This window comes from Oreochromis aureus, linkage group 12 (genome assembly GCF_013358895.1).
Source record: "Oreochromis aureus strain Israel breed Guangdong linkage group 12, ZZ_aureus, whole genome shotgun sequence".
NCBI lineage: Eukaryota > Metazoa > Chordata > Actinopteri > Cichliformes > Cichlidae > Oreochromis > Oreochromis aureus.
The window spans coordinates 17,989,017-18,016,616 of record NC_052953.1 but is presented as its reverse complement, the minus strand read 5'-3'; the positions used below and the strand labels follow the sequence as shown (position 1 = coordinate 18,016,616).

At 38.0% G+C, this 27,600-nt stretch overlaps 1 protein-coding gene across 3 annotated transcripts in view; it reads left to right on the top strand.

The window, feature by feature from the left end:
* Positions 1 to 27,600, top strand: part of LOC116311870 (netrin receptor UNC5C) — a 196,888-nt gene that overhangs the window by 98,154 nt on the left and 71,134 nt on the right. For all 3 annotated transcript variants that reach the window (XM_039620757.1, XM_031729085.2, XM_039620756.1), the window contains exons 2-3: positions 3,682 to 3,918; positions 17,665 to 17,808. In XM_039620757.1, the coding sequence (XP_039476691.1) occupies positions 3,682 to 3,918; positions 17,665 to 17,808 (381 nt within the window). The remainder of the gene's footprint in view (positions 1 to 3,681; positions 3,919 to 17,664; positions 17,809 to 27,600) is intronic.

Genomic DNA, 27,600 nt, shown 5'->3' with positions numbered 1-27,600 from the left:
TAAGTTTGGCTTTGTTTGGCATTAGGTTGGAGGACTGAATGCATTTTTTTGAACTCTTCAGCCTCAGCTTTTCAAATTGTTTACATATTTGTTTGTTACTCCTGTAACTAACAGGAAGATTTAAAAAAGTATCTATTACTGCTCATATTGCACTTTTTCATGTAAAATTATAAAATTAACCTCGTTTTATGGAAACCATTCAAACCCAAAAACGTGTTACTGATGCAAACCATTAAGTCATGCAAAGTCTGTGAGTAGCCTGTTATTTTTACTGTACAAATATTATAGTATTTGTCTTGTCAACAGGGGGTTGCTGCGTACCATGTAAAATTATTTCAATTATTTCGACATTGTTTCCTTTTTTTTGCTCTGCTCTGTCAGTGACCTATTAACTTCTATACTGATTCCAGTGGTCATAATATTGTCTGATATTCAGATATGATTGGTCGCCTCTGATGACATATGTTTTTAGCAGATTTACAGATATTTATTGGTTCTGTTTCTAAGGTGGGCTTCCCTACTGACTTCAAGGAGGGAATAAATGCGGTTTTAGCCAATGGCACATATTTACAACATACTGTAAATCGAACCTGGACATTGTTCTGCTACAGCCATCCATTAGTGATGACAGCATTCAGGCAAGACGTTTATGAGCTGGGCTGTTAGGATCTGTAAGTCACCCTGTCAGGAGATTGGGGGGAGAGGGGTATTTGGGTGTGTAAGGAGGTGGTGAAACAAGAAAGAGGGATAAGGTTTAGAAGAGGAAAACGGATGGAAAAGGCAAAAGTGATGAGCTGTGAGAGGAGACGAAGGCACAGGGAAGATGCAGAAGTGGGAGGAAACTGTAAGCATTTGGGAAACAAAGCTTTTATTCATAGAGATTTTTTCCCCCTCCATCCTTCCCATTTTCTCCATTCCACCAACACTCTTTTCTAGCTATCATGTTTCTTGTGCCAATCAATAATTTATAGCTGTCGCTCCAGAGCCATGAACCCCTTCAGCTCTCTGAATGACAGATGAGGGTGAGAATGATTATTGGGGCAAAGTGAAAAGCGGTAGGGGCGTAAAAGCAAAAGCAGGTTCATGGAGAGAAAAAAAAAAGGAGCAAAAAATAGCTATACAGAGAAGGCGGTGCAGCAAGTGAGAAACTAACAGAGAAATGGCTGAATATGACACTGGATAAATAACCAAGTGTTGAAGAAAATTTCCCACAGATAATGAAATTATACAGTGAAAATGTCTACCAATTTCCATACTCTCAGAGAACTAATTACAGAACTAAGAGAGAAAATGTCAGCTTCGTGACATCAAAGTGGGGACGCTGCCTACTCATTTTCCCCCTATTTGTGTCTTGATGTTTTACCTAAGCTGCTTTTAGCTTCTAGCCCACAGCACATTTCTATTCTCCAAGATAAGGGCCACAATTACACATGCGCGCGCACACACACACACACACACACACACACACACACACACACACACACACACACACACACACACGGTTATGGTAGAGGAATGGAAGATTGTGTATGCATGTGCATAAGCACACACACACACACATCTGTCGTGTTTTGTATGCTGCTTTTGTGTGTATTCACAGCAGAGTTTATGTGCAACTGGAGACTTGAAAAATTTGGCCTGAAAAACCATGACGTTGTGTCAAAAGCGTTCTGTATTTAAATTTTCCTATGAGTCACAGATCTCCAGGTGAGGCAGTCACACATACATACAGAGGTCTAGACAATCCACAAGGTCCAAATGAAACTGGAAAGTGATGGAGTGGAGGCAACTTATACGTTAAAAACATTTGTTTGTGTGCGAGAGCGAGTGTGTGTGTTTGTATGAACTTTCGGAAAATAAGTGCATTGTGTCTCCCTCTCTGTGTGTGTGTCTGTGAGGTGAGAGAATGAGACGCTACCTCGTCTCCCTCCCACCTGCTCTTGTAATCCTCTGTGTTTTGGCGACCTTGGCAACCTGGTGACAAAACATTCCAGGTGTCCCTTTGATTGAGGTCATGGGTGGGCGAGAAGTGAAAAGATGTTGGAGGTGAGGGAGCAGGATGGACTGAGAGGAGGATAAAGTTCCTGATGGCCTCGGGGTCAGCCATTCAGTTTATTCAGTCATTTCCTGCCTGTGTGTATATATTTTCCCTGCCTATTTCTTTATTTGCTCTTCTCCGTGATTTACAAAAACATATAAAGGAAAATTTGTAGATTTAAAATTTGAATAAAATGGATGGAGGGTATAATTATGTTTTTGATAATTAGTTTTTTTTGTTTAGAAAATGTACGTATGGTTTTGGCTCACTATTGTGTACATTGATTCATATTTTGCTTACATTTACTCAGGGGTAAATATGGCTGCTGAAGGTGGGATATGGCAAACTAAAGAGCATTATTAGCTTAAATTTAAACTTATGACTGACCCAATGTAATGGTGACACCAAAGGCTACCATACACCAGTCCAATAAGGTCCATTACCTTAAACCTTACCACATTGCCTAGTTTGGTAATATATTCCCCTTTTTAAATAGCTGTAATTAGCTATAATTATTACATGATATATAAGCTTTACTTTTCCAGTTTAGGAAATGCCAAATGATCAGTACTTAATTTTGTAAGCCTCTTGTAATCTGTTTCTTTCACTTTTTAGCATGAATTCATAACATATTACCATATTGTCCATTTCTGGGCGATAAAGCCTCTGTATCTTTGACTGACAGACAGAATCAGGCACACAACCACTTCTGTACTTCTGAAATGACATGCCACTTTAAGAAAAAGTTGTTTTTTTATTGCTCACTTCTGTTGTGTACAACTGGCCAGATGCTGAAGTGCCATGATCACAACTTTATTGATGTCTACAATATGAACACATGAAAACGATGAGAAGTGAAAAAGGAGGTGTAAGTGTGAGCATCTGCTTTAGGTGAGCAACTCCATGGCATTAACTGGTAGCCAGACTTCTGCAAACAAAATATAAACTGACTTTATATGATAAAATCTTCACCCGAATATGATTTGGTTACTCTAAATTGGAGATGCCAGTGTGCTGCTCCAGATTATTCCACTGCATTTTAAACCCTGGTGTTGACCCTACCTGTACAGATTTGGCTCTGCATGAGGGAGGTAGTGCTGTAAGTTACAGGGAAGTAAATGTATATTTTGATTAGTTTGTGATTTAATATGGACAAATACTGCAGTTTTTTTTTTATCAGTCTGACAACAACTCACACTGCAAATCTTCATGGGTATTTCTCCAAATCCAGAACTTGTCTGTGCTCCCCCTGAAAATGAACAAAAGCCTCTGATTAGTCTTGTCAACTGGCAACCAATTTGTTGCTAAATTCAGGCTAAATCAGTGTACTTTGTCTGCTTGGCTTACTGCTGTGAGTAACCTCATAAAGGATAGCTTCAGTGACTAGCTCCTAAGGTTTTGTTGTATGCTTGTTCAGGAGCTTCCCTAATGGCTAACAGAGTGCTCTAACTGGACTCCATAAGCAGGTGTACTGTATAATGATGAGGGGGAAAAAGCATAGTAGTTTGGATAAAGCAGATATTACTGATGAAATCAAAGTGATTGAATGAATGCAACACTCACAGTTCCAGCTTCTCTCTTAAAACAGACTAATGAACAGGGAAAAAAAACATTTGAAAACTTAAATTCTCTTCTCTTTGCAGTGAGAGATGACGAGGATTTCCTGAGTCTGAGTGAGCTCCCAGAAACCTTCCCTTCTGACCCACCAGAACCCTTACCTCACTTCCTGTTTGAACCTGAGGAAGGCTACATTGTCAAGAATAAGCCCGTCAATCTCTACTGCAAAGCAACACCTGCCACACAGATTTACTTCAAGTGCAACAGCGAGTGGGTCCATCAGAAAGACCACACTGTGGAGGAAAGGGTTGACGAAAACTCGGGTAAGCAAAAGCTAGCACACACACATCTAAGCAGAGATTTACTTGGACTTTAGCAGAAAGTGGGTGTAAAGCGACTGTCAAACTTTTTGAGAGAGATTTTTTGGCTGAAAAAAACAAAACCCAGCTGTACTTTTACATGGAAACGGCTGGAAAATAAATTGCTTTTTAAAAAACAAACAAACTAGAAAATAGCAAAAATGCGCAACAGATATTTAGACTTAGCTCATTAAAATCTAACAATTATGAACTGGTGGAGGAGCTTTCTGGTGTATGTGTACGTTTTTGCGAAATCTGTTTCTAACTGGTTTGTAGTGACTAAGGTAGGCAAGGCATTATAAGTGTAGAATCTGGCCATCTTAGTCCTGTAATCACGACATAGACTTCATAGAATACATAGTTAAAATTTTTCTGCCACTCTATTCATGGAAAAAGTTATCTTCAATTAATTGTGATCTCTGTGTTTTTTTTTTTTTATTTTATTGTAACTGTGTGAAAGTGTAGTTTATGATTATAGTTATAAACGGTATCCTTCAAAATATGAGCAAATGACATGTCTTTTGATTCAGTGATTGAGTTTTGGGGGGCATGACTATCCTTATTATATGGACGGGTGAGAAAAATGTAATGTATTTAAATGAATTCATTTACTGATACAAAAACAAAATAATAATAATTTTTAAACACTGTGAAAACAGAAAAATGAGCTGTAAACATGCAACTTTGAACAAGAGGTGTATTTACCACTTACGCATATATTTGACAGTCTGCAGCAGATGTTACTTGCCATACATCATATAGAGGTTGTTTGTATTACATGTTATTTAAAATCAGACAGTTTAAATGGGTTTTTAACATACCTACACTGCATAGATATACTGAATGCGTAGTCAATTAAGTCCCCCTTTCCCTTTTGATTTATCTGGGCATTTGTCAGTGTCTGGCCCTGTTGATATTTTGCTCTTTGTGATGTGTCCAAATTTTTTGTCTCACTGGTATGCTGGAAGCTCACAGGTTAAATCCATTATTCAGATGTTTTATTTTTCCAGAAAGGTAGGTCACATGTCAGATGTGTGTACACAGCTGTCCCACTGCCAGTGCTGTACTGCGACGTTCAGAGGACAGTTTAATGGGATCCACAACGATGTACTGGATCGCAGCCAAAGTTCCACACTTGTCGCTTGACAGCACATGGTATTACTCTGCAGGCTAGGTAATGATGAATCATGCTGTTGCTTTGGCAGGAATACAAAGATATACACAACCTGGTTTCTTAGACTTAAGGTTGACATGAGCTCAGCTTATGGGTTTCCACCTGCTTGATAATAAGCGTCGGTCCCCAGAGCAAGCAAAACTGAAACACATGCTTGGTTGAAAATACTTGGAAAAAAAAACAATTGGGTCAACAAACAGCAGCATAAATCAGAATTGCTATATATATACATATATATATGTATATATATATACATGTATAGATATAGATATATATATATATATATATATATGCAAAGAACATCCCAGAAGCAGACATTGTGCTGTATGTATACGTTCTGTCTTTGATGTTCTAGTTGGTTTCTGCGTCAGTTCTTAACCAAATCACCAGAGGTGGAAAGAGTACTAAAATATTTTAGGGGGTACTATTACTTTGCTGAAATTTTACTCAAGTACAAGTAAAATTACCTGTCTAAAAATTTACTCAAGTAAAAGTAAAAAGTAGCTCATTTAAAATGTACTCAGAGTAAAAGTTACATAGTTACTTTTCTATCAGCAGGAGGACAGCCTCTTCTGAGTAGTGCAAAAAAAGACAGTGGGATATAAATCTCAAAGTAGTTCTTTTTTAATGAAAAGAAAAATTTTACAAATTAAAGTGCAGTGGCAGTTAAACTGCAAGTCTATACATGAAAATGGATAATGGTCACCAAACCAATCAACCAAACTGTCAGGTAACACAGTGTTTTCAATACAAAACCATATCATTCTTTCACATGAGAATGTGTTCTAAACTGTCAAATAAGAGAACAAGTACTGAACTGAACGGCAGCTGCTTTAAAAATGTTTTTTAATTTTTTAAACTTGGCCCTGCCCTACTGTACCTCTAGATTAAAGTTCCTTTGTGTCCATCCTAGAGTGTTACTCTCTGAACTTCCTGTTAATTTTGAGGAGCAGTTGATTTTCAAAGTTAGTAGAGTTCATCCTTGCTCGCTTTGCAGTGAACAGTAGTCCAGCACAGCTAAAGAGACGCTCGAAGGCAGCTGAGGCAGGCAGGCCAGTGTTAAGTTTGAGAGAAAGTTTTTTGACGTCCCTAATAAGACATCAATGCATTACATAGCTACCGCTGGTAAATTATACCAGTATACCTCGTGTTTTTTTTTTTTATTGGACAGTAACAGGCTAGTTAACGCGAGGTTGCAAGTCTAAAATTACAGACTTGAAAAATGACTTTAAAAAGTACAAATACACAAAAAAACTACTCAGTAACGCAAGTAAATGTAATTCGTTACTTTCCACCTCTGCAAATCACACACAAAAACAAAAGTACGTGTACATATAGTGTTAAATACTATTTTCATAGAAGGTAAATGTTTGTATTTCTCTTCAAATATAGCATCATATCCCCTTTGTGTTGCTTGTATTTGATTTCTTAAACATACTTTTTTTTTTTAAATTTGTATTCCCTTTTCATCTATCTAACTGCTTTCTAATATTTGAGTAATAACTTTGTTGCAGAGAGCACAAACACAAAACAAAACTGTTAATAAGATGGTAAGTTGGCGTGCTGTCATCGGTTTTGTTTATTCATGAGTTTATGCTCACAGTCTTGCCCTCGGATCTTCCCTCTGTCTTTCCTCCTGTCTCTCAGTGTTCAGTTCTGACTTCATGTGCAGCTGCTTGTCATGTATTAGTCTTCCATCAGCTGTTTTCTAGCTGCTGTCTTTTGAGTTGTATGTTACTGAGAGGAAATTCTGTTCAATTAATGAACCATGGCTTTAAACTGTCCTGCTGTGTAGTAATTGACACTTAGTTATTTCCATAATTTCTATCACCCAGTCTACGCAAAGAAAAACCCCACATACTTCAAGTTCTTCTTATTATGTTTCTAGGGTAGTTTTTACATTTTGTATAAAACAGTTTATATATATCTTTCTGAGTTCTTCTGTCTGTTTAAATCCTGTCTGCTGAAATTGTCCTCTCTTCCTCCCCTCACATCCAACCTGTCGAGCAGATGGCCGCCCCTCCCTCAGCCTGGTTCTGTCGGAGGTTTCTTCCTGTTAAAAGAGAGTTTTTCCTTCCCACTGTCACCAAAGTGCTTGCTCATAGGTGTCCATATGGTTGTTGGGGTGTTCTTTGTATTATTGTAGGGCCTTTACCTTACAGTATCAAGTGCCTTGAGGAATCTGTTATTATGATTTGGTGTTATATAAATTGGAAAGAATAATTCTCAGGTCTTGGTCAAACATGGATTAAGTTTTATATTTTGGAACTGCTCAAGATATGTTTCAGTTTGCATAATTTGGTTGCTGCTCTAGGAAATTTCATCTCAAGCACGCAATAATCAGTATACACATACAAAATATGGCAAGTGAATAATTAAATAGAGCTGATGATGTCGAAGATTGCTTTAAGTCATTATTGTTGTTGCTGTTGTTGTTTGATAACAGCAATTTGATTACAATAATGGGAATTTCTCTGCTCTTAATAAACAGATAAAAAGTGCAAACAATCTCGTCATAATGATGAGAGAACGCTTTTATTGGTGTCAGACAAAGCTTTTAGTTCACTTTGAAAATATAGGCAATGAAATTAAAAACTAATTACAAATGCTAGATATATGTATATATCTGTATAGATAGATGCAGTATTATAGTACATAGTTTTAGTGAATTGCTTAGAAATCTACTGTAGGGTCTTTGAATTTACTGTGTGTGAACTGTTTATCTGTTTGTCTTTGGTAAAACCTATACTCTGTAAGCTGTTTACTTCTCTTTGTTTCCTGCTGTTTCACCAGCACAGCTAGAAGCTTTGACCCCCATACTGCTTTTATTATCTGTTTTCTTTCTCCCTCTCTTCCCCTCTGTCCCATCCCCTTACTTGCTGTTCTCCTTTCTTTTCTTTTCCTTTCTCTCTGCCTCATGCTGTTTTGTGCTCTACTCTAATTTCCACCGCCTGAAACGGGAGTGAGCAAAGTCAGATAAAAACCTGAGCTTGAGGAAGCAGGGGAGAGAAGTAGGGGTTGAAGGAGAGATGTTGATGGAGGGTACCTTTAAGAGGACTGAAAAGGCCAACAGCTATCAGGGAGTCACACTGAGGAGAAAGACGATATGAATCCTGTTGTGCCTCCTGTCCCCCTCTCTCTGCCTGTCTTCTCATATTTTAACAGAAAATGTAAAGTCAGCTTAAGTGTTGAAACACAGTGAAATTTGATTCCGGGGATAGAATGAAATGCATAAACAAACACAGCATATGTAAAACAACCAAAGGTTGTGTTAAAAAGCTCTGTGTGCCCTGTTTCACTTTACTGCTTTTATAAGTAGAGCAACAGAAATGCAGACATTAAGTGTGGAAAATCAGAGAAAAAACAAAACAGAAGGGTAATCAGTGATGATTTACTGTCTTGAAAGATTAAATATTGAGGACTGAATAATGGAGCAATGTGGAAAGTGTGTTTATTGTATTTTTTGTGATTACATAAAGCTTAATAATAGAAATCAAGCTTTTTTTTTAATATAACCAAGTTTGACTGATTGCTTCCACAGTGTCTTCTGTCAGTGTAGAAGCTACTGTCGGCGGCCGCCTTATTCACCAGGGGTTGCCACAGTGGGTAGCCTCGCGCGTTCGACTTGGCAGAGTTTTGATGTTGGATGCCCTTCCTGATGCAACCCCAAAGGGATTTGTGTCTCCTATAGAGGCACTGTCTGTTGCATGTGCTTGCATACATTTCCCAAGGTGAAATCTGTATATTTTTAAAATTTCAATAAAAAGTAAAAGACCTAAGAAGGTGTTGTAAACTTTGCTTTCTGAATAATTGCAAATTATCCAGAAAATTAATTATACAAAGCTAGCTAACTTGATACTTTTGGGCTTTCAGCCAAAGCCACACATAAAAGAAACAAAAACTTGCCAAAAAAAAAAAAGCCCTCCTCCAGACAGGTGTTAATACAATCTCATTATTAGCAGTGACATTTGCTAAAACATGCTTACCATATCTCCGTTTTAATTAATGTTATGTAAGGTGCAGATCAGGATAATTTGTGCAGATCGCATATGTTATTGCGAAGGGCATTTCTCCGGTGTTTGCTTAAGCCATATGCGTACAACCACAGTATATCTCCATTAGCCGTGAAGTGTGCTAATGACATGTTGTGTACCAGGTTACTTACTTTGTCTCCATTAGCCAAAGTGTGAATGGTTATTAGTCTGGTAGCAATGACCCGTGACTCCTCATCTACACATGCACAAACACGCACACATACATTATTGGCACACAAAGTATTGGCTCGGGTGATTTGTGACCTCTTTCCCTCCATTGCTGCCATCTCACTTGTATTGATTTTTTTCTCGTCTTTGTCTCTCCCTCTTTCTGTTTCTCCTAATGTTTCTCCTTTCCTCTGTCTTCTTTGCCCTCTTTCTGGCTTCACTCCCATTTTTCTCTGTGGCCATTTGTTTAGTTCTTTTTTTTTTTTTAAATTGCTACGATGTCTGCAAATTTACAATATCTCTCCTTCTTGAATACAGAAAAGGTACATACCTGTGTCTATCTGTGCATCTGTCTATCTTTCACAAGAGAGAGAGAAAACATGTGATTGATAATGCTTATCTAAGTGTTTTTGGTATAGTTCCCTTTAGGTTTTCTCTTGGTTCATTGCCTCTGTGGAACTCGGGAACTGCTAAAGGACTTAAATGTGCACACTCAGCAACATTTACATGCATACAAGCATGCACAGACACATACATTGTAATCAGTCACTATCACAGTGGAAACCTCTGAGCGAGTATACCCATGCACTTGCATGTATGCGTACATGCACGCGGTCTACACATTTTGAGTGTTCAGTTGGTTACAGACCGCTGATTCTGTTCTGTCAGTGTCCTCCATGATTTTTCCCTCCAAAGAACTCTGTCAGGCCTTGTTCTCTTCCTTTCTCACAATGCTTCACAGCCTGTTGTGATCTCACTTTAAATACCCCCTTTGGCTCTTCAGTCTTCATCTTTTAAACCCCTTCATTGTAATACTTATTTAAAAATGTAACATTTAACCTAGCCCTCGGCCTTTAAACTGTGCAATTTTGGTTTTTAATACATAAATAATAATGATCTAATACATTAAATTATTAGCATAATATATGATCTGTGTAAGTGCAGGCATAATCTATTTTGCATAATGTCTTATGTAGAACAACCTTCTTGAAAAGAGCTAATTTGCGACAAATGCTGGCCACACAAACATTTATATCTGCTGGAGTTTTTTTTTTTTGATGAGATCTAGTTCTGGTTAGCAGTTATTGTAGTTCGAAATGAAAGTTGAACTAATGTCGGAGACATCAATCACAAAACTGACATTTCAGCATTGTCATTGGGACATTCGGGCATTGCTGAAACTTCCTGTGCGTTTCTGGCTACTCTTTTGCTACAGTTTTTGATTTGTCAGTGAGAGAATAACAATCACCATCTTCATATTAGGGATAATAATCATAACATCAATATAAGGAGGGACATTGAGGGACATTGGAATAGATCTGAGGAAATGTACAAAGAAGTGGAAACAGCAAGGTAAAAAAGTCCTAGCGTTTTATTTATTTCTGCCTTCAATGTCACCACATAAAAAAACACCAGTATGTGATGACAAGGTATGATGTCGGGTCGGTCACTCGTGTAAGTTTCATCGTAGGCCCTACAAAGATTTACCACAGATGTCTAAATCAGGTTTGAGTAACCCCAACTGTGCGATGACACTAAAGATTTAGACTCAAACATGCAATGTTTGTTCTACTTAGATGCTATAATATGATAAATTATTCCATGTTCCTCAATCATCTGTAGATGAAATAGACTTTTAACTTGAATTTAACCATAATTAGCTTTAGCATCAAATATTCTTCTTTCCAACATTGGTCAAACAGCAGGTTTTGAAAGTAGAGACTATGGTTCGGCAGCAGCAAACACAAAGTGTTTTTGTTGAAGCCGCAATATCTCAGTCCCTTTGGGGAATTTTTGTTTCACTTGCCGCGGCTGCACAGTGTCGATCAGTGTTGGGTCACTTTCCTGACAACTCACCTTGATCTATGCGCACCACTCAGTGAGCTGCTCTCACAAAACGGGGCAAATGTTTGCAAAATCAGGGACTCTGACTTCTGTTGACTTCTGTTCAGATGTCTCTCTATGTGGCACTGATGAAATAATAATAGTGAGTGTTGACTTTTTCTGCAGCTTTTCCCCCCCCTTTTCCCGAAAGAACCATCTGGTTGACCTGTCACTGATCACACCACAATTTGGGTGCTTTGCCCCTCTTTCTACCATCTCTTTCATGTTGTATACTTTTTGACCTCAAAATACCCCATCTTTGTTTTATGTTTGCCCCTTATTTGCCATCTTTATTCCAGATTTTTATATCCGTCTAGACTTTTTTGAGCTTTTGTTCATTTGAGTCAAAGAAATTAAGACTTTACATTTAATCCTAATCGGTACAGTTTTCTTCTGCATTCTCTTCAACTTCCTGTTGAAACACAGTGGGACACTGAGACGCAGGGTAATGGAACAAAGTGAAACTGGATATAGGATATAGAAAGAAATGTGTTTAACAGGTATATACATTTTTGGCACCTAAAAGACAAATGAGGCAGTTTATTTCCAATACAATATCAAAGTCAGTTTTTAAAATTAAACATTTGTATGATTGTATGGGTATTTTTACAATTTTAAAAACACAATTTCTAAAAACTTTAAGGGAAATTAATTGCCATAATGCCAAGAGCATAGCAAGAATATTTTTGAGGACTACGTCAGTGTTTTACATTACCTCCATATATTGTTTGCATTTCATCTGACACATGGAGAAAGGCTTTAAGGGAGCTGAATTATGATACGCTGTCATGTATTGTATTGGACCAATACTGAGTGCAGTAAAAGTGAGTTTACCCTCGGCTTAAATTTAGTAAAAGAAACCAGAGGAGGTGGTTCATCAGCCCTTTTACTTATTGTGGTTTTAGCCATTCCTGTTATTTTGTTATGATTAGAGCTGTGATATATTTTATTGGGTGTAACAGTGACCACATGCAGCCATCAAGTATGTGTGCTTGTGTGTGTGTGTGTGTGTGTGTGTGTGTGTGTGTGTGTGTGTGTGTGTGTGTGTGTGTGTGTGTGTGTGTGTGTGTGTGTGTGTGTGTGCAGTAGTGATTATGAAGCTGACCTTTCTATGTTGGTAGTACATTTATCATAGAAATACTGCAGACTTTAATATTGGGCTGACTAGCTGGAAACAGAACAGAGCCAATGTGTTCCTATGGATCTGAAATCATCTAAATCCTACTGCAAGGGCAAGCAAAGCATATTGCAAGATGACATGGCAAACGTTCCCCTGGCCAAACTTTAAAAACAAGTGTGGATGTTGTGATTATACATTTTTCAAATAACAGTAAAATCAGCCAGTTTTATGTTTCCGTTGTACTATGTAAACATGTATTTATTTATTTATTGTTTTAGTTCTATAATAAGATAAGATAACCTTTATTAGTCCCACACGTGGGAAATTTGTTTTGTTACAGCAGAAAGTGGACAGTGCAAAGTTACAGTAGCAAAAATCAAGAAGAAAATGCTGGAATATGATAAGAGAATAAGAATAAGATACTGTACACAATAGAATAGAATAAAATACTATATACAACAGAATAAAATAGAATGTTGTCAGAAAAAGAGAATTGCACTTAGTGTTATTGCACAGAAAAAGAGAATGAGGGTATTCGTCATAAGTTTGGCACTATGACGCAAAGTTAAAGCAAGAGGGTCCTGGGTTTGAATCCACCAGCTAGCTGGTACCTTTCTCTTCATTTTCCATACTCCATGGCAGAGGTGTCCAACTCCAGGCCTCAAGGGCCGGTGTCCTGCAGGTTTTAGATCTTACCCTGGGTCAACACACCTGAATCAAATGATTATTTCATTCCCAGGCCTCTGGAGAACTTCAAGACATGTTGAGGAGGTAATTTAGCCATTTAAATAAGCTGGGTTGGATCAAGGAACCTGCAGGACACCAGCCCTTGAGGCCTGTAGTTGGACACCTCTGCTCTATGGGTTCTCTGGCTTTTTCCCAGTTCAGTGATAATTACGTTAGATTAACTGGTGGTTCTCAATTGGCTTTAGGTGTAAATGAATGATTGTCTGTTCCTCTGCGTTAGCCCGGCAACAAACTGGTGACCTGTCCAGGCTTTGGCCCGTCTCTCATCTAATGACAGCTGGGGTAGTCTCCAGCACCTCACTGCCACTCTGAATTGGATACGTGATTCAGATAATGCATAGATGGATACTCATTTTACACTTTTAGCAGTGGATTTTTGCATATCACAAGCTTAAGGAAAAGCCTAATCACAGAGACAGAAAGAAGAGTTATGACCTCGGTGATGATGAGTGTTTTATGTTGTCTTCCAGATCTTCTTTATTATGGACTTTTTTGGGTGGGACGGGGGTATGAGTTTTTGCTAAACTAATACAAAGAATATGTCTAAGCTATACTTAAGCATTACATCGTCAGCGCAGCAAGCAGAAATGAAATTATTTGCACATGTCATGTCTCCATTAAGAAAAAACAGGAAGTTCTGGAGTGACAAAGCACATTCATGCAGTATTGTACTTCCATTCCCCGGGTGACAAGTAAACTTAGTTATATGAATCGACGCTATACGACTAACAGAAATATTTTGGGGTTTGTGCAGTTTTGTGATTGATAGAAATGTTTGTGACAGTATCCACTTGTCTTGATGCTTTTCTTCCATTTTTCATCTTCTTCTTTCCCTTCACCTCCCTCAGCTGACAGCAGTGGTTTTGTTGATGTGATGTTCTGTCATGCTACAGAGACCCAGAATTCCATGCTTGTCTCCTCATAACAGATTGATGTGAATTCTTTGAGCACAGTATTGAAACAAAGTAAGGCACTGAGTGATCTGGGACTTTTTAAGCCTCAGGTAGTTCCGTCAGATTTTGCCCACCAACTCTTGCTTTGTGAGTTTTGCATTGTCAAACACTGGAAACAACCAGGGCTGCCTCAACAGCACAACTCCGGGCCCAGTGACGTCTGTCTTTATCTTATATATCTATGTGATGTACTATAAACCTTGAAAATTTTCATGCAGAATGTCACAGGAGAAAACTTGTGATCAGCTGCAAATTTGTCATGTCAAAAACATTGTATACTTAGGCCACAGCTGTTCTTCCTGCATAGCCTAAAGCCATTATTTAAGAGATAAATTCATTCAAATCAATAACTTTTCTCTTTTCGGCTTTGAAACCATAATTTTCTAATATATTTCAATCAGAGGGTTGATTTTTGAAATGTGTAAAGCCGTTGATAAAATTTGCATCTAGGCTAAGAACTCATAACTTTGAGCAAATGTATTACATATCCAAACTGGCAGAATGAGCAAACATCCCTCGGGGGCTAGAGGTAGATATTGAGGTGGTAGATGGGTTCAAACATCAGGCAGATGAACTGGATATTTTGCAGCTTAAATATTTAACAAAATCGAACCAGAAATGTTTGGTAGAAGGTACGAGGAATATAATGCAGTGCAACTTGAGTTGCCTGTCTGAACTAGCCCGCAGGCTTTGTTTTCTGCTTTAGATAGATTTCATGTGATTTCTCTGCATGACTTTCAGAGCAAACCTTATCTCACCTGTAAGATTATTGATTTTGAAAGTGAGAGTTAGTTAGCATTAGCATGATGAAGACTTTATCTCTTCAGTTTTGACCTTTAGTCTCTACCACATTAACGAGGATTAAGTGGTGTATTTTCTTCAACATATTTTCATCAGAACAGCCATGTTTTTAATCTGCTGTGAAGATCTCAGCTCTTCACAGTGTGGTTTTTCACTGTATATGAGCTGTTCCTAGTTTGTTTTGTTTCTTTGTCTGTTTTCTTTGTTGTTTCCTACCTTGTAAAACACATTGTTATCCTTCACTGCTGATCCCTGCCTCTTATGTAGCAGTTCAGGTGTTCTAGTAACTTTGCACTGAACCATAATTAATTGAAGTTTATAACAGAGTTCTGCACTCGTGCTTCAGAGTATAGAGATGGTTAATTTGCTAGCCACTGCACAACCATTTAAAAGTCTAATAATAAATCGCTGGAAACTTTAAAATTCTTTTTTTCTGTTGGGTTGCTTTTTTATTAGCTGCAAGCTACAAGTTCAAAAAACTTGACTTTGAGGTTTAAAACCTTGAGGTTTCAGCCTTCTGCTTGGAGAAAACATCTTATTATCCAGTGTAAGTCAGCTGCAGCTTCTCAGTCAGAATATCTGAGGTGCGCCAGCGTCCCACACGCTTTAGTTTTATTCTCCAAGCAGTAAAGGCAGGAGAGAGGCTAATATTTGTAGTTTACAGAAACAGTTGTGAGTGTGCTCTCTCTTTTTTTCTTTCTTGCCCCCCCAGTTTGCTATTACCTTATTCTATGGTGAAAAGTGCGCATTGTGCGCAAGTGTTAAATTATTCCCTATTTTCTTTTACAAACTCTTAGTGTTCCTGCACACGTGTCTCAGTGTATCCCAGTGCAGCTACTGGCTTTGCTTGAAACGTTCCACTAATTGAATAATATTTTTCTTCTAATGATTTTTGATATTCAACCTAATAAGTCATGTACACAGTGTTGCAAAAGCTTTAAATATGTATGTTTCCCATTTATTTGTCTTCATCAGAAGCCTGCTTCCACCCTCTCATTGAGTCACCAGAGCCCGTGGTGTCTTTCATGTACCATCCCATATGCTTTCTTTGCATATGCTGAGTCCCCTTTTTCACATCTAGCTGTCTGACTCTTTTGAACAATTCACTTTAATTGCTCATTACTTTGGCAGTAGCATTCTCACTGGTCTCCACCTTCTTCCTATCGTTCTTGCCCTTCTTGTACTCTTTTTTTTGGTCTCATTGCTATTGCTTGCCCATTAGTTGTCTCAGCTTTAGTCCTGGTTTCCTTGCTTGTTATAATTGCCTCTTTAGCTGCCGTTTTTTTAGCCTCTGTTGCTGTGCTCCTTTGCTCTCTCATTTCATGCTGTGAAGCCATATCAATCTCTCTTGTTTGCATGTTTTCTCAAGCATCAGTATGCACAACAGTTTTACAAGTTTTGCTCCTTACAGTGCTCTTCGCATCACTGGTTTTTATCCCCTTTTGTGCCTCCTACTAGCTTTTTATTTTTGGACTTACTCTACACTTTTCTCCCCTGTACCATCAGTCACTTTGAATTTCTGTATTATCTAAGGTCCCTGTTTACCTTCCACACGCTCCATCTTATTGAGGTTTATTTATTTATTTCTAACTGAAAAGCCATACCGATCTTCCAGCTAGCTTACTGGAAAGCGTATGTTGCCTTTCTTACACTTTGCCCTCATGGGTTACTTATTAATTCTCCCACCAGCCGTTAATGGCCTTAAGTCTGCCTCAGTCTCGTTCACTGTATTTCACTTTGTTTCCTCTTAGTCCCCCTTGCCTCAGTCCTGGCTTTGCTGCTATAACCGTCTCTCTTGTGGCAAGAACTTGCCGAGAGTCTTCATAAGTAATAGGCCCAAGTCAGATTTGTGGAGCCCCGTAGAGATGGTTTCTGGGGTCTCTGTAACTCAGCTGAACCTGAAATAAACTGCCAAGATCTCTTCTCATGGCATTTTGCCCATCTACTCCCCAATCCCCACGTACTCCTACTTGAATACATTTTTATCTCTGTTTCCTCCCTCTTTCCTTTTCACGTTTTATCGACCTCTTCCACCTCTTAACCTGACATCCTCCTCTCCCTGCAACTCTGTCATGTTGCTCTTCATTACATCTACCCGTCTACCATTTTTCTCATTGCCCTCTCCCCTTCCTTTCCAGTCTGTAAGCTAAAGTTTTTACTTTAATCAATCGCTTCTTGATAGTTCTATTCATTTTCTCTCTAATATTCCTTTCCTTGGTCACAGAGTTTCTCAATTTTCTGTATCCTGTATGTAGATTTTTTTAAATGTAGATTTTCTGCGTCTCATCGTGAGTTTATCCCTTAGACTTCATTTTCTTTTTTCTCTTTCAGTCCCCCTCTATCTGTGCTCCCTTGTAGTGCTATCAGTAGGGTGCAGCTACTCAAATCTTACACTTATTCTTTACATAGGAGCTGCTTTCAAAACTCCAGAGAAAAGAGGGAATTGGGGGTGGACTGAGATAAAGGGTAAAAGCGCAAAGGAACAATCTCACAAATGTTATATTAAATCCAGAGTGGATCTACTCTGTAAAGTGACCTGGCTTTGTAAACACCAGCAGCTACTGAATGATTATCCTCAACTTTAATTTACTTGCTGAGATATTTATTATGGATTGCTCTTACTTTTTCTTTTTAAGCTAACATGTAAGCCGTATCAGGCAAATAGAAGCTTATTTAAGTTTCGCATTTTCTGGAGAATCAGCACGTGAGTAAGACAAGGAAATAAAAAACTTTATGACTTACCATTTGTTAGCACTTGCATTTTTGCTCGATTCTTATTCCCAGTTGAAGTTGTAAACAATACAATGGTGTTTTTCCCTTTTGCTGCAGGTCTGGTGGTGAGAGAAGCCAGCATAGAAATAACACGGCAGCAAGTGGAGGAGCTGTTTGGGCCTGAAGATTACTGGTGTCAGTGCGTGGCCTGGAGCTCCGCTGGAACCACCAAAAGCCGCAAGGCACATGTCCGGATTGCATGTGAGTTAGCTACTCTAAGCATCCATACAACATATAAAAGTTGGAAAATACTGTTTACATGAGTGGATTGTCCACATTATATATTTAAAGTTTTCTATTTGAAACACAAAACAAAACAAAACATTTTCTCTCTCCTCAGTGAAAATATGTATGTTTGCAGTCTTGTGCACACAGATACATTAAACAGTTATCATGGGTTGATTCAGTCTCATGAAAGCCTTTTGTAAAACACAGTAGCCTAAAAGTGAAAGCAAACAGGGAAAACTGATTACCTTATTCAATGCAAATAGAGGCATCACAACTGGCTTAACCCCATGGTGCGTGTAGTTTATTATTACTCTGTAGTAATATGAACACAGGCGCAGGGATGTTATACTGCCTATTTTTCTTTTACAAATAAGAACACAAAAAATCATCCAAGTAGTTTAGATTTTTTCTTTATCATCCCATCATTTGCACCAGTGATCTGATTTTATGCTGCACATACCTGCTGTAGTTTTCCACAGAACAGCAGGACATGATAAAGTGAGTTTGTTACCTTGCTTTGAAGTTTAGGTGTGCAGTCTGCTGCATTACTTTATGCAATATTTGTAACGGATGAAAAGAATAGTCTTGTTTCATGCATGCGATTTCACTAAAAGCACATTACAGTTGGTTACATTTTAAGCAGGAAAAAGTGGAGTCTGAGTTTTTTTTTTTTTGTTGTTTTGTTTTTACACTGAATTTACTAAAAAAAAAATTTTTTGAAAAATATACCCAACCTATATAATGCAGTGTAACTTTTCTAAGCAGAGAGTTAGCTCTATAACTTTGGTCCACCATCAGTAGCTTCCTGTTATGGTCTGGTGAAGAATTTAATAAGACAACTGGGAGTCTGACTATAAGGTCACCAAAAGAACACAGCACAGATTAGACCCGGCCAGACTTCATATCATTCTAACAGACAGTACTACTATGTAATACTGCATACACAGTTAACACATGGGGAAATCATTTCAGGAGTCCCCCAGCAACAGCTCAGGGAAAGGAAAAAAGCTAAATCCTGATGGTCACTTGACAGCTGTACAACATCTGAGGAGCAAGGGAATTGAGATGTTTGATAAAAAAAATAATCTAAAAGAAGTCGTTTGGTCTTTCAACATAAGCCTCATATAAAACAATGGATTGTTCCTTGAGAGCTTCTTTCACTGAGATTTGAAGCCACAACAGTAGTTTTCCAAGCGTCATTGCTCTGGTCAATTCAGCCATATAAGACAACTGGGACTTGTCTGAGTGCTCAGGTTATAGAAAGGTCAAGCAGAAAAGAAATACCAATAACAAAATCGACCCCACCTCTCCAGTTTACCAGGCTTATACTGACAGTTTGGCTCTGCTTCAGTGCTCTCTCAAAGGGACAGCTGGGGAATTTGACAGAGTCCATTCAGCATGCACACTGGATAAACTGCGCACATCCCCATATGTAGGACTTTAACAGACAGTATCACTCTAGCAGACATGCACCCTGAAAGTCTTATTCTCCCAGGTTGGTCTTATTCTTTCTGCAGAAGGAAATCCATCATGCAGACCCTTGGGTTTTATTGCCACTTTTATTTGGCCTTAACTATGTATCACATTTTCACTTTTGCAGAACTTGATACCTGTGTTTATGTATTCACTCTCCAGTCTTGGAAGTATTCAGTATATTAATTTGGCAACAAAGGTCCATGAGTTTTTTTCACAGTGGTAATTTTGCCTCTACACCACCTCTAACCAAAAAAAAGCATATCATAGCATTAACTTTTAACTTAATAACGGCCATTATTATGCTGTGTTACCAATTTCTAGAAGCTCAAAAGTATGTTAGGCCTGTTCTCACATTTTTCTGTGACACAGATAAAAGATCTTGAGTTAAATCTAAGTGTGGAATTTGAATTTGGTAGCTGTTTACTGGAACTGTCAATGTGAGGTCCAGTGAGATGTTGATGCAAAAGAAAGAAGGAATGTACTGGCCGGCTCAGCAACAGCAGAAATCTGGAAAACCAAGGAACGCAACTACATCTGATGATCATAGGAATTATTAAACAGATTATTTGGACAGATGAAACCAAAATTAACTTGTACCAGAATGATGGGATGAGAAAAGTATGGAAAAGGAAAGAAACGGCTCATGGTCTGTAGCATACCACATCATCTGTCAAACATAATAGAGGAAATGTTAGGGCATGGCCATGTATGGCTGGCAACAGAACTGGGTCACACGTGTTTATTGATGATGTGACTGCTGATAGAAGCAGCAGGATGAATTCTGAAGGGTACACAGCTATACTCTCTGCTCAGATTCAGCCAAATGCTGCAAAACTGATCAGACAGCGCTTCAACTGTGCAAATGGATAATGACCCAAATCAAACTGCAAAAGCAACCCAAGAGTTTCTCAAGGGGAGAAAAATGGAATACACTCTTCAATGGCCAAGTCAGTCACTTGATCTCAACCCAAAAGAGAATTGCTTTTCAGTTACTGAAGATGGAAGTGAAGACTGAGAGATCCACGCCACAGCTGGAGCTACAGCTGAAGGTGGCTGCAGTAAAGGCCTGGCAGAGTGTCTCAAGGGAGAAAGCACAGTGTGTGATGTCCATGTGTTCTAGACTTCAGGCACTCATTGACTGCAAAGCATTCGAGTCCCAGTATTGAAAACTGTCCTTATATTTAAAATTGTTACTTTTGCCCAAATAGGTTTGAGCTTCTAAAAAGCTGAAAGTCTGCACTTCAGTCACATCTTAATTGTTTGATTTAAAATCCAGTTCAGTGGTGTACAGAGACCAAAGTATAAATCCTGTAATTTTCCGAAAACCTATGGACCTAATTCTATTAACAACCGAATAATACATCAACATAAATCCATTTTGTTGTGTAGATCACTTTATCACATTTAAATCCAACCTTATATTCAATTATTCAATATGGTAAACAGAATTTGTAGAACTATTTTCTGTACGGAAACACTGACCAGTATACTGTATGAATGGAGTGAGTACAAACATCTGCAGCATCATTTAAATGTCAAACCATTTAAAATTCTATCACCTTTCAAATAGACGATGATTTAAGGATTTTCTTTTATGAACCATGCAAGATAAATGACTGAAAAATATATTTCAAAGTAAACTAATTGACCCAAACCTGAAACTCAGTTCAGCAAAGGTAGATACACCTGTGATTACTGACACTCGAGTTGCAATCGGTGATCATTTGAATAAAATTGAGTACACCTGTGATTTACAATTAGCTTAATTGCATTAAAAATGACTTTCAGAACCCGTGCTTCAACAGCGTAGCAGCGAAAAACAGCCAGGTGAGTGCTTCAGACAGTAGATTATCAGTGGAAATGAGAATTTCTGTAAGAGCTCAAAGAGAATGAAGGGCATGCTCTCATATAAACGTCAGCATCTATACACAGCTTGGAATTAATGAGAAAATTCTGTCTTGAAGAAAGTCCAAGGGGAAAAAATCATATATAAAACTAACATTTGCATGAGAACATAGAAAAAAAAAGGCTGGTGATTAGTGGGAGCACATCCTTTGGGATAAGACTAAGATAAATTGTTCAGGTCAGAAGGGGTCCAGCATGTCGGGTATGAATCTGGCCAGGTATAACTCAGTGAACGCATACTCTAACTAAAATTTATAATACTAGCTGACAAGACAACTCCCACTGTCCAAAAGCTCAGGTGAACTGGAATATCCCAGTGTGATAATAATCCAAAAGCCCATTCATTTTCTTAACCACTTATTCGAGGTTGTAGAGGGCTGACACACTACCAAAAAGAGCTTCTGAAAAGGAATAAAGAATGAAAACTATGACCTGGCAAGGTCCTGAATCTAATGTAACACCTTTGGGGTATTTTAAAGATAAAGGTGGACCAACATAACCCCTCCAGCAAAGAGAAGCTTAAAAAGAACATTTACAATGTCAGAACACCTCTCCAGAAATCTGTGCAAAAGGGGCATGCAGTCCACGCTGAGAAGGATGCTAGTTTTTAAGTAAATACTTTAATGGTGTACTTGCATTTTTTTTGTACTGGAACTCGTAAGGTTGTGGTTTTGAATTTTACACAAGAGCAAATACTCTGCAGTTCAACAGTGTATGATCACACAGTATTGTGGCAGCAGTACGTTCCTTCGTTAATTTGGCTTGTCAGTTGTAAAGACTGTTTTAATTCATAACAGCATCACTACTCTCTGCAATGTTTCATCAGATGAGGATGTTTTTCTCTCAACAGCGAGTTAGTGACACAGTCAGAAATATCCTTCTAAGCTCTGCTAATAACATTCTCGAATGGAGTGGGCCCTCCTTGGGGTGCAGTGAAATCTGGGTAATGTGCTGTTTTTGGCTTATGTTTGGGCTGATACATACTAAGAGATGGATGAATTTAAGTTTATGTTTACAGGCTTCTGAGACTCGCAGAGGAAAACACATAACTGCAGACGCTGCTGTATTGCTGAATGACTTAGCTTATCAACAAGGTACTTGGCATCGATTTTACATGCATAAATGTGCGTATGTACGCAAGCGTGAGAATACATCACAACCCATTTACAGTATTGTTTATCATGCAGTAGCATCATTTAGCATGCACCGTGACATTATCACATCTCTTGATTTGAGTTTTTCATCCAACTTGTTTTGGGGTCAGATTCATTAATTAATTATTAATGCTGTAAAAAAGTGGTACAAGACTCCAAAAAAGTAGTTTATGGAATTGCATTACATCACATCAAAGTCAAAATAAATAAATAAAACAACAGAAAAGTTATCAATATTTGCTATATTTAACATACAATGTTTTATATTGTCCATTGTCTAACCAGTCCTTTCATGGCTGTCAGCGGTCTGCACTAAATCATAAATCTTCACACTAATTTAGCAAAAGCAAACTAGCTCTTTCCAGATCTTTTCTTTCCACATTTTGTCAGCCAACTTCTCCATAAGTAGGTTAAACTTTATAACTGCTCGACTGTGAGACTTGCTGGAGGTTAGGTGGAGGGATGGTGATGGATGATGCCTTTAAAACGCTTTGAAGGGTCAACAAATATCAAAGAAGAAAAAAAAAATTAAAACTAAATCCTGGCAGTCTTTCATTTTATTAATTTCTCTTCAAATCTCTTTTTTATGCATTTATTTTCTCCACGCACTGGCATATTTTCCTTCTGACTTTATCTGTCCCACCGTCCTTCACTTTCTCTCTCTCAGTTATAACAGTGACTTTTCCCTTAACCAGATCTGATTACACTGAGCCCCCTTTTGTGATAACCTTTTACTTCAAATCGACCCAACCTCCTGACCTACCCTGCTTTTCGGCTCCTATTTGGATCTACTGTTGTGATTAAAATGCTTCCTGGCAGCTAGAGCTTGCTGAGCAAAGTGTCTTTTTTTCCACTGCACCATGCAAAAGCAATTCAGCATTTCTCTCCTACTTTCACCTTCCTACTCATTTTCTTCCCCATTGTTTTCTCCCCTGTTATTTCTTATTGCTTATTGAGAGTGCGCCTTTCATGAGCTTATTGTTTAATTCTGTCATCAGTGCTCTCTCTCTCTCTCTCTCTCTCTCCTTCTCTTGCTTTAAACTGTGTCATTCTCCAGCATCTCCAAGCTTTTTAATAAGTACAGATGTAACACTCTGAGGCACTAACAAAATATGCAGTTTGTAGCAGGATAATGGCAATAAGTGTTGTGACTCTAAATCTGTCACACACACACAGTGATATTTAATATCTGACAGTTTTATTGGACTTTTGTAGCAGACCACTTTAGCTTATTTTGTGGTTTATAAAGCACATAGAGACAAATACAGATGTATTCACATGGTAAATGAGTCATTCACAGCATCGCAGCCAGGTACACGGGGGTAAGGGGAATGTAGACACGTACATGCGCATAAATGTGCATGCAATGTCAGTCATGATCTCTGGTCCTGTGGCTATCAGGTCAAGCCTTTCTCCTTCAATATATTAGCAATATGTCAAGGTCACACACATGCGACACGTACACACAGCCCTGCACACAGCTGCATGCACACACAAATTTCAGATGATGGCAATTTGTTCTGCCACCTTCCACGGAGACAAGTGTTTGCATAGCAATCAGGAGTCCAGACACTCAGGGGCACAGGAGCACAGGCAGCTACTTGTGTCAACTGGAAAATGCCTGTTAGTGAATTTCGTCTGTTTTGTTTATGATGCAAATGTCTCAGCTGCATGTATTTAGGTTTTCCTTCAATCATGGTTAAATTGGACTAAGAAAAAACAAGTCTTAACAGTGATTTTTTTTGGTCCTTCTTTTTGTGTGCAAGCATTTTTACATAGTTTTTACACTCACATAAGCTTAAACCTGTCTCTACTGTAGCTTATAGCATTAGACACAATCATTCCCCACCTCAGCAAAGGGAAATCACTGCAGTGGTTTGGATGTATGCGCTCAGCAGCAGCAGCCACAATTGCAGTTTCACATTTGACCTTTTTGAGTGTAAAATGGCATGCTTACAGTAGCAGTTTGAGTAATGCATATAGCAAAAACACACTGTGTTATACATATATTTCTGCTATACATCCATCCACAGTCACCCTGAAATAACTTTCCAGTGGAAAACCCTCAGTGCTCTGTTCCTCGGTGCTCTCTTGGTGATATCATCGGGAGGATATTGGTTGCTGGCTCTGAAAGTGACTTCATGATGTTTGCAAACACTGAATAAACATTTTTGTACTAGGAATCCACAGGGTGTGTATGTGTGTGTAGGAGTGTGGTTATGGTGTTTCGCCACCGCTCTAAGCCACAGAGCTTTTTCCCAGATGTCAAATACTGCTCCAGGGTGCGCTTATGTGTTATAATGGTAAGCCGTGGTGTTGATTTACTTGCAACAGAACTCACTCTTTCACTCAAGTCACCTTTTAAAGTTCCATTTATGGGGAAAATTACATATGTTTCACGCAACGTAATGCTATATAGTTACTGTTTCGTTCTGTCATATTCACCAACAACATTTCTTTTTAGAAGGGAAAAAAGGGGACAATTTAAAGGGAGGCAGGAAGTTTCACTGAGGTCTCACAAACAACAAAAGTCAAAGGTTAAAGCAAAACAAAATGTGTTGCAAAAATAAACTCTTATAAAACCTGAACTTAAAAAACAAGTTATTAGCAGAGACTAGTTAAGGTTCAAAGTACACTACAATACCATTCAGTTCAATTTATATAGCGCCAATGCACAACAACTGCCACTTCCATGTGCTTTATATTTTAGGCTATGAAACAACAGTCAAACCCTTATGTGTGTGAAAAGTGAACTGATTCTTAGAATGTTGCAGATTTTTTTTAATGTATTTTTAAAAAAACATCTTCACAATATATTTCACTTAATATAAAAATATAAAACTTAAAAAATCCTAACCACAGAACAGATGAACGGTTACACTCAGTTTATCCCCAGAACATATTGTCTGTTACCAGAGGTAGCACTCAACCTATGATCTTGTTTTTTGTGTTAATGAGTCATTATACAAAATGGGATCCAGAGGAAATGCTGTTGCTATGTCAGTGAGCTGAGTTGTTTACTTGTTCGAAACCTGACTGTGGATGGAAAGACCTTGTCTGGTGTCTGGAGCTGATCACAGGTTGTGAAGTGTCGAAATGACAGGGTGGAGCATTGAGTGAAAGAACTGGTCTGAGTGGAAAGAGACTCTCTAAAGTCACTTAGAGAAAATGACTCCCTATATAACCACTCTGAAAATGACTGTGCCACTCAAGGTCACATTCTACCTTCATGTCTTTCATTTTTAAAATATTTTTGAGTTTTATTGGTTTATCAGGATTTTTGTATAAGAGTTCAGAGTTTTAAGGAGTCCTTGACTTTATCAAATGCTTGAAGAACCAATGATGAAAACTGCTCTTTTAAAAATGTCATTAATGAGTATATATGATTAGGAAATGCCACTACATGTTCAAGGGTGAGGTGTAATGAAGAAGTTATATGATGATGGTTTTATTGTAAGGTGGAACTATGCAATGAAAAACACGTTCAGCTATTCAACGTATCTTTGCGTATTCTTTTTGCAGCATCACTGTAAACAACATATCACACAACAAACCTCAGTCAACTTCAGCATGGCCGTATATCTGATTAAATCTTACAAACATAAATTCATCTTTATCATTGTTGTACGAATTAGCTAGTATCAGTACTTATAATATTAGCAAAGACTGTAATGTTAAAAACAATACTCAGCAGTGGCATCACCCCAAACATGTGCAGTCTTATATTGTTGAATTGCAAGATGGTGATTTGTGTATTTCAATCAGCAAATTTAATTTTGCTCACCTGTCTGAGCAATAGTTGATTTTTCCACCACATAGTCCTTTTTAATCTGCTCTCGGGTCGTTCTTAGTTCACTCAATCACAATGAAATTATAATCAATTTGTTTCGCTGTCTAACTGCACTGCTTTTTTAAAGCAGAAAGATTTTTCACAATCAGAACAATAACAGAGATTAACAGGAGAAAATGCAGAAAAGTGCTGCTCAATTAAATCATGATCGCAAAAGAATTAATCCTGACAAACTTTAAGCTATGTGTGTGTACATTTAAGACCAATCACCATTCTATTAGAAACTACTGGCCAACGATGTTGCTGCTGCTGCTGTGTGTGTGTGTGTGTGTGTGTGTGTGTGTGTGTGTTTTGTAGGTATGAAAATAGTTTTCAATGGTTTAATTTAATGACCTGCCAAGTATTTTTTAATTGACTGCATGCCAAGACAGAATTATCTAATGACATGGTAACTGTATAGTGAGTTACAATGAGTGCTTGCTATAGCTTTCAAAGCTCTGCAGGCTGTGGCTTGTTCTTCCTCTTTGGCTCTTGTCTTTGTGTCCTGTGGTTCGCTGATCTGTTTGAAGTTAGCCCCTGTTAGACAGTGATAGATGGCTTTTGTTATCAACTGTTAAGTATTTTTTGGAAGTCTCTGCTCTTGTCTACACACGATACATGAACTACTGAGTGTTAGATTAGAAATTTACAGTGTTTTGGACTTGTGTTTGTTAAATACTGTTTTCAGCAAAGCCGTTATTTCAGAGTCGATTTACACACAATGTAGCATTTAACCCTAATATTAATATTTAGAAAGTAACAAAGATGTTCAAATAAATTGATAAAATGGGTTATGTGGATAAGCAGTTAATGCGTGGATGTATGGATGGATCACTTTGCCCTCTTGACTCTAAGCTGGCTGAGCAGCTAAGGAAACTGACTGATGGAGGGATGAGTTACTTTGCCATAAGCCACTGGTCCCTCCTGCTTCCCACATTACAGTCATTACAAATGCAAAATAATTGAACTGAGTATATCTATAATTATATTTTAACTAGGCAGAATGAAAATTGGGCTGCCTGCATCACAAAAGATGTGTAAAAAGCACGATGTGGATATCATAAACTGGAAATAATTTGCATTGCAGTTATCTGCAACTGAATTGTAGATAACACTTTAAAAAGTACAAATGCACAAAAAACATCTTTGTTATAATAACAAGAGAACAAATGTAATTTTTTCCACCATAGCCATGGCTTAAGTGGACGGTTATCATTTAATGTTTTAATTTCAAATCCATTTATATCCCATTTTTCTGATGTTTATTAAATGATATCTTGTTCTTGTATCGCCTGCATCAATTTGCTTTTCTTCTAAGCCACAGGTCTTGTTTTTTTTCTTCTTCTTTTTTAATTACAATCCATTATGAAGGATGTGGATGCACAAATTATCCTCTGTGAA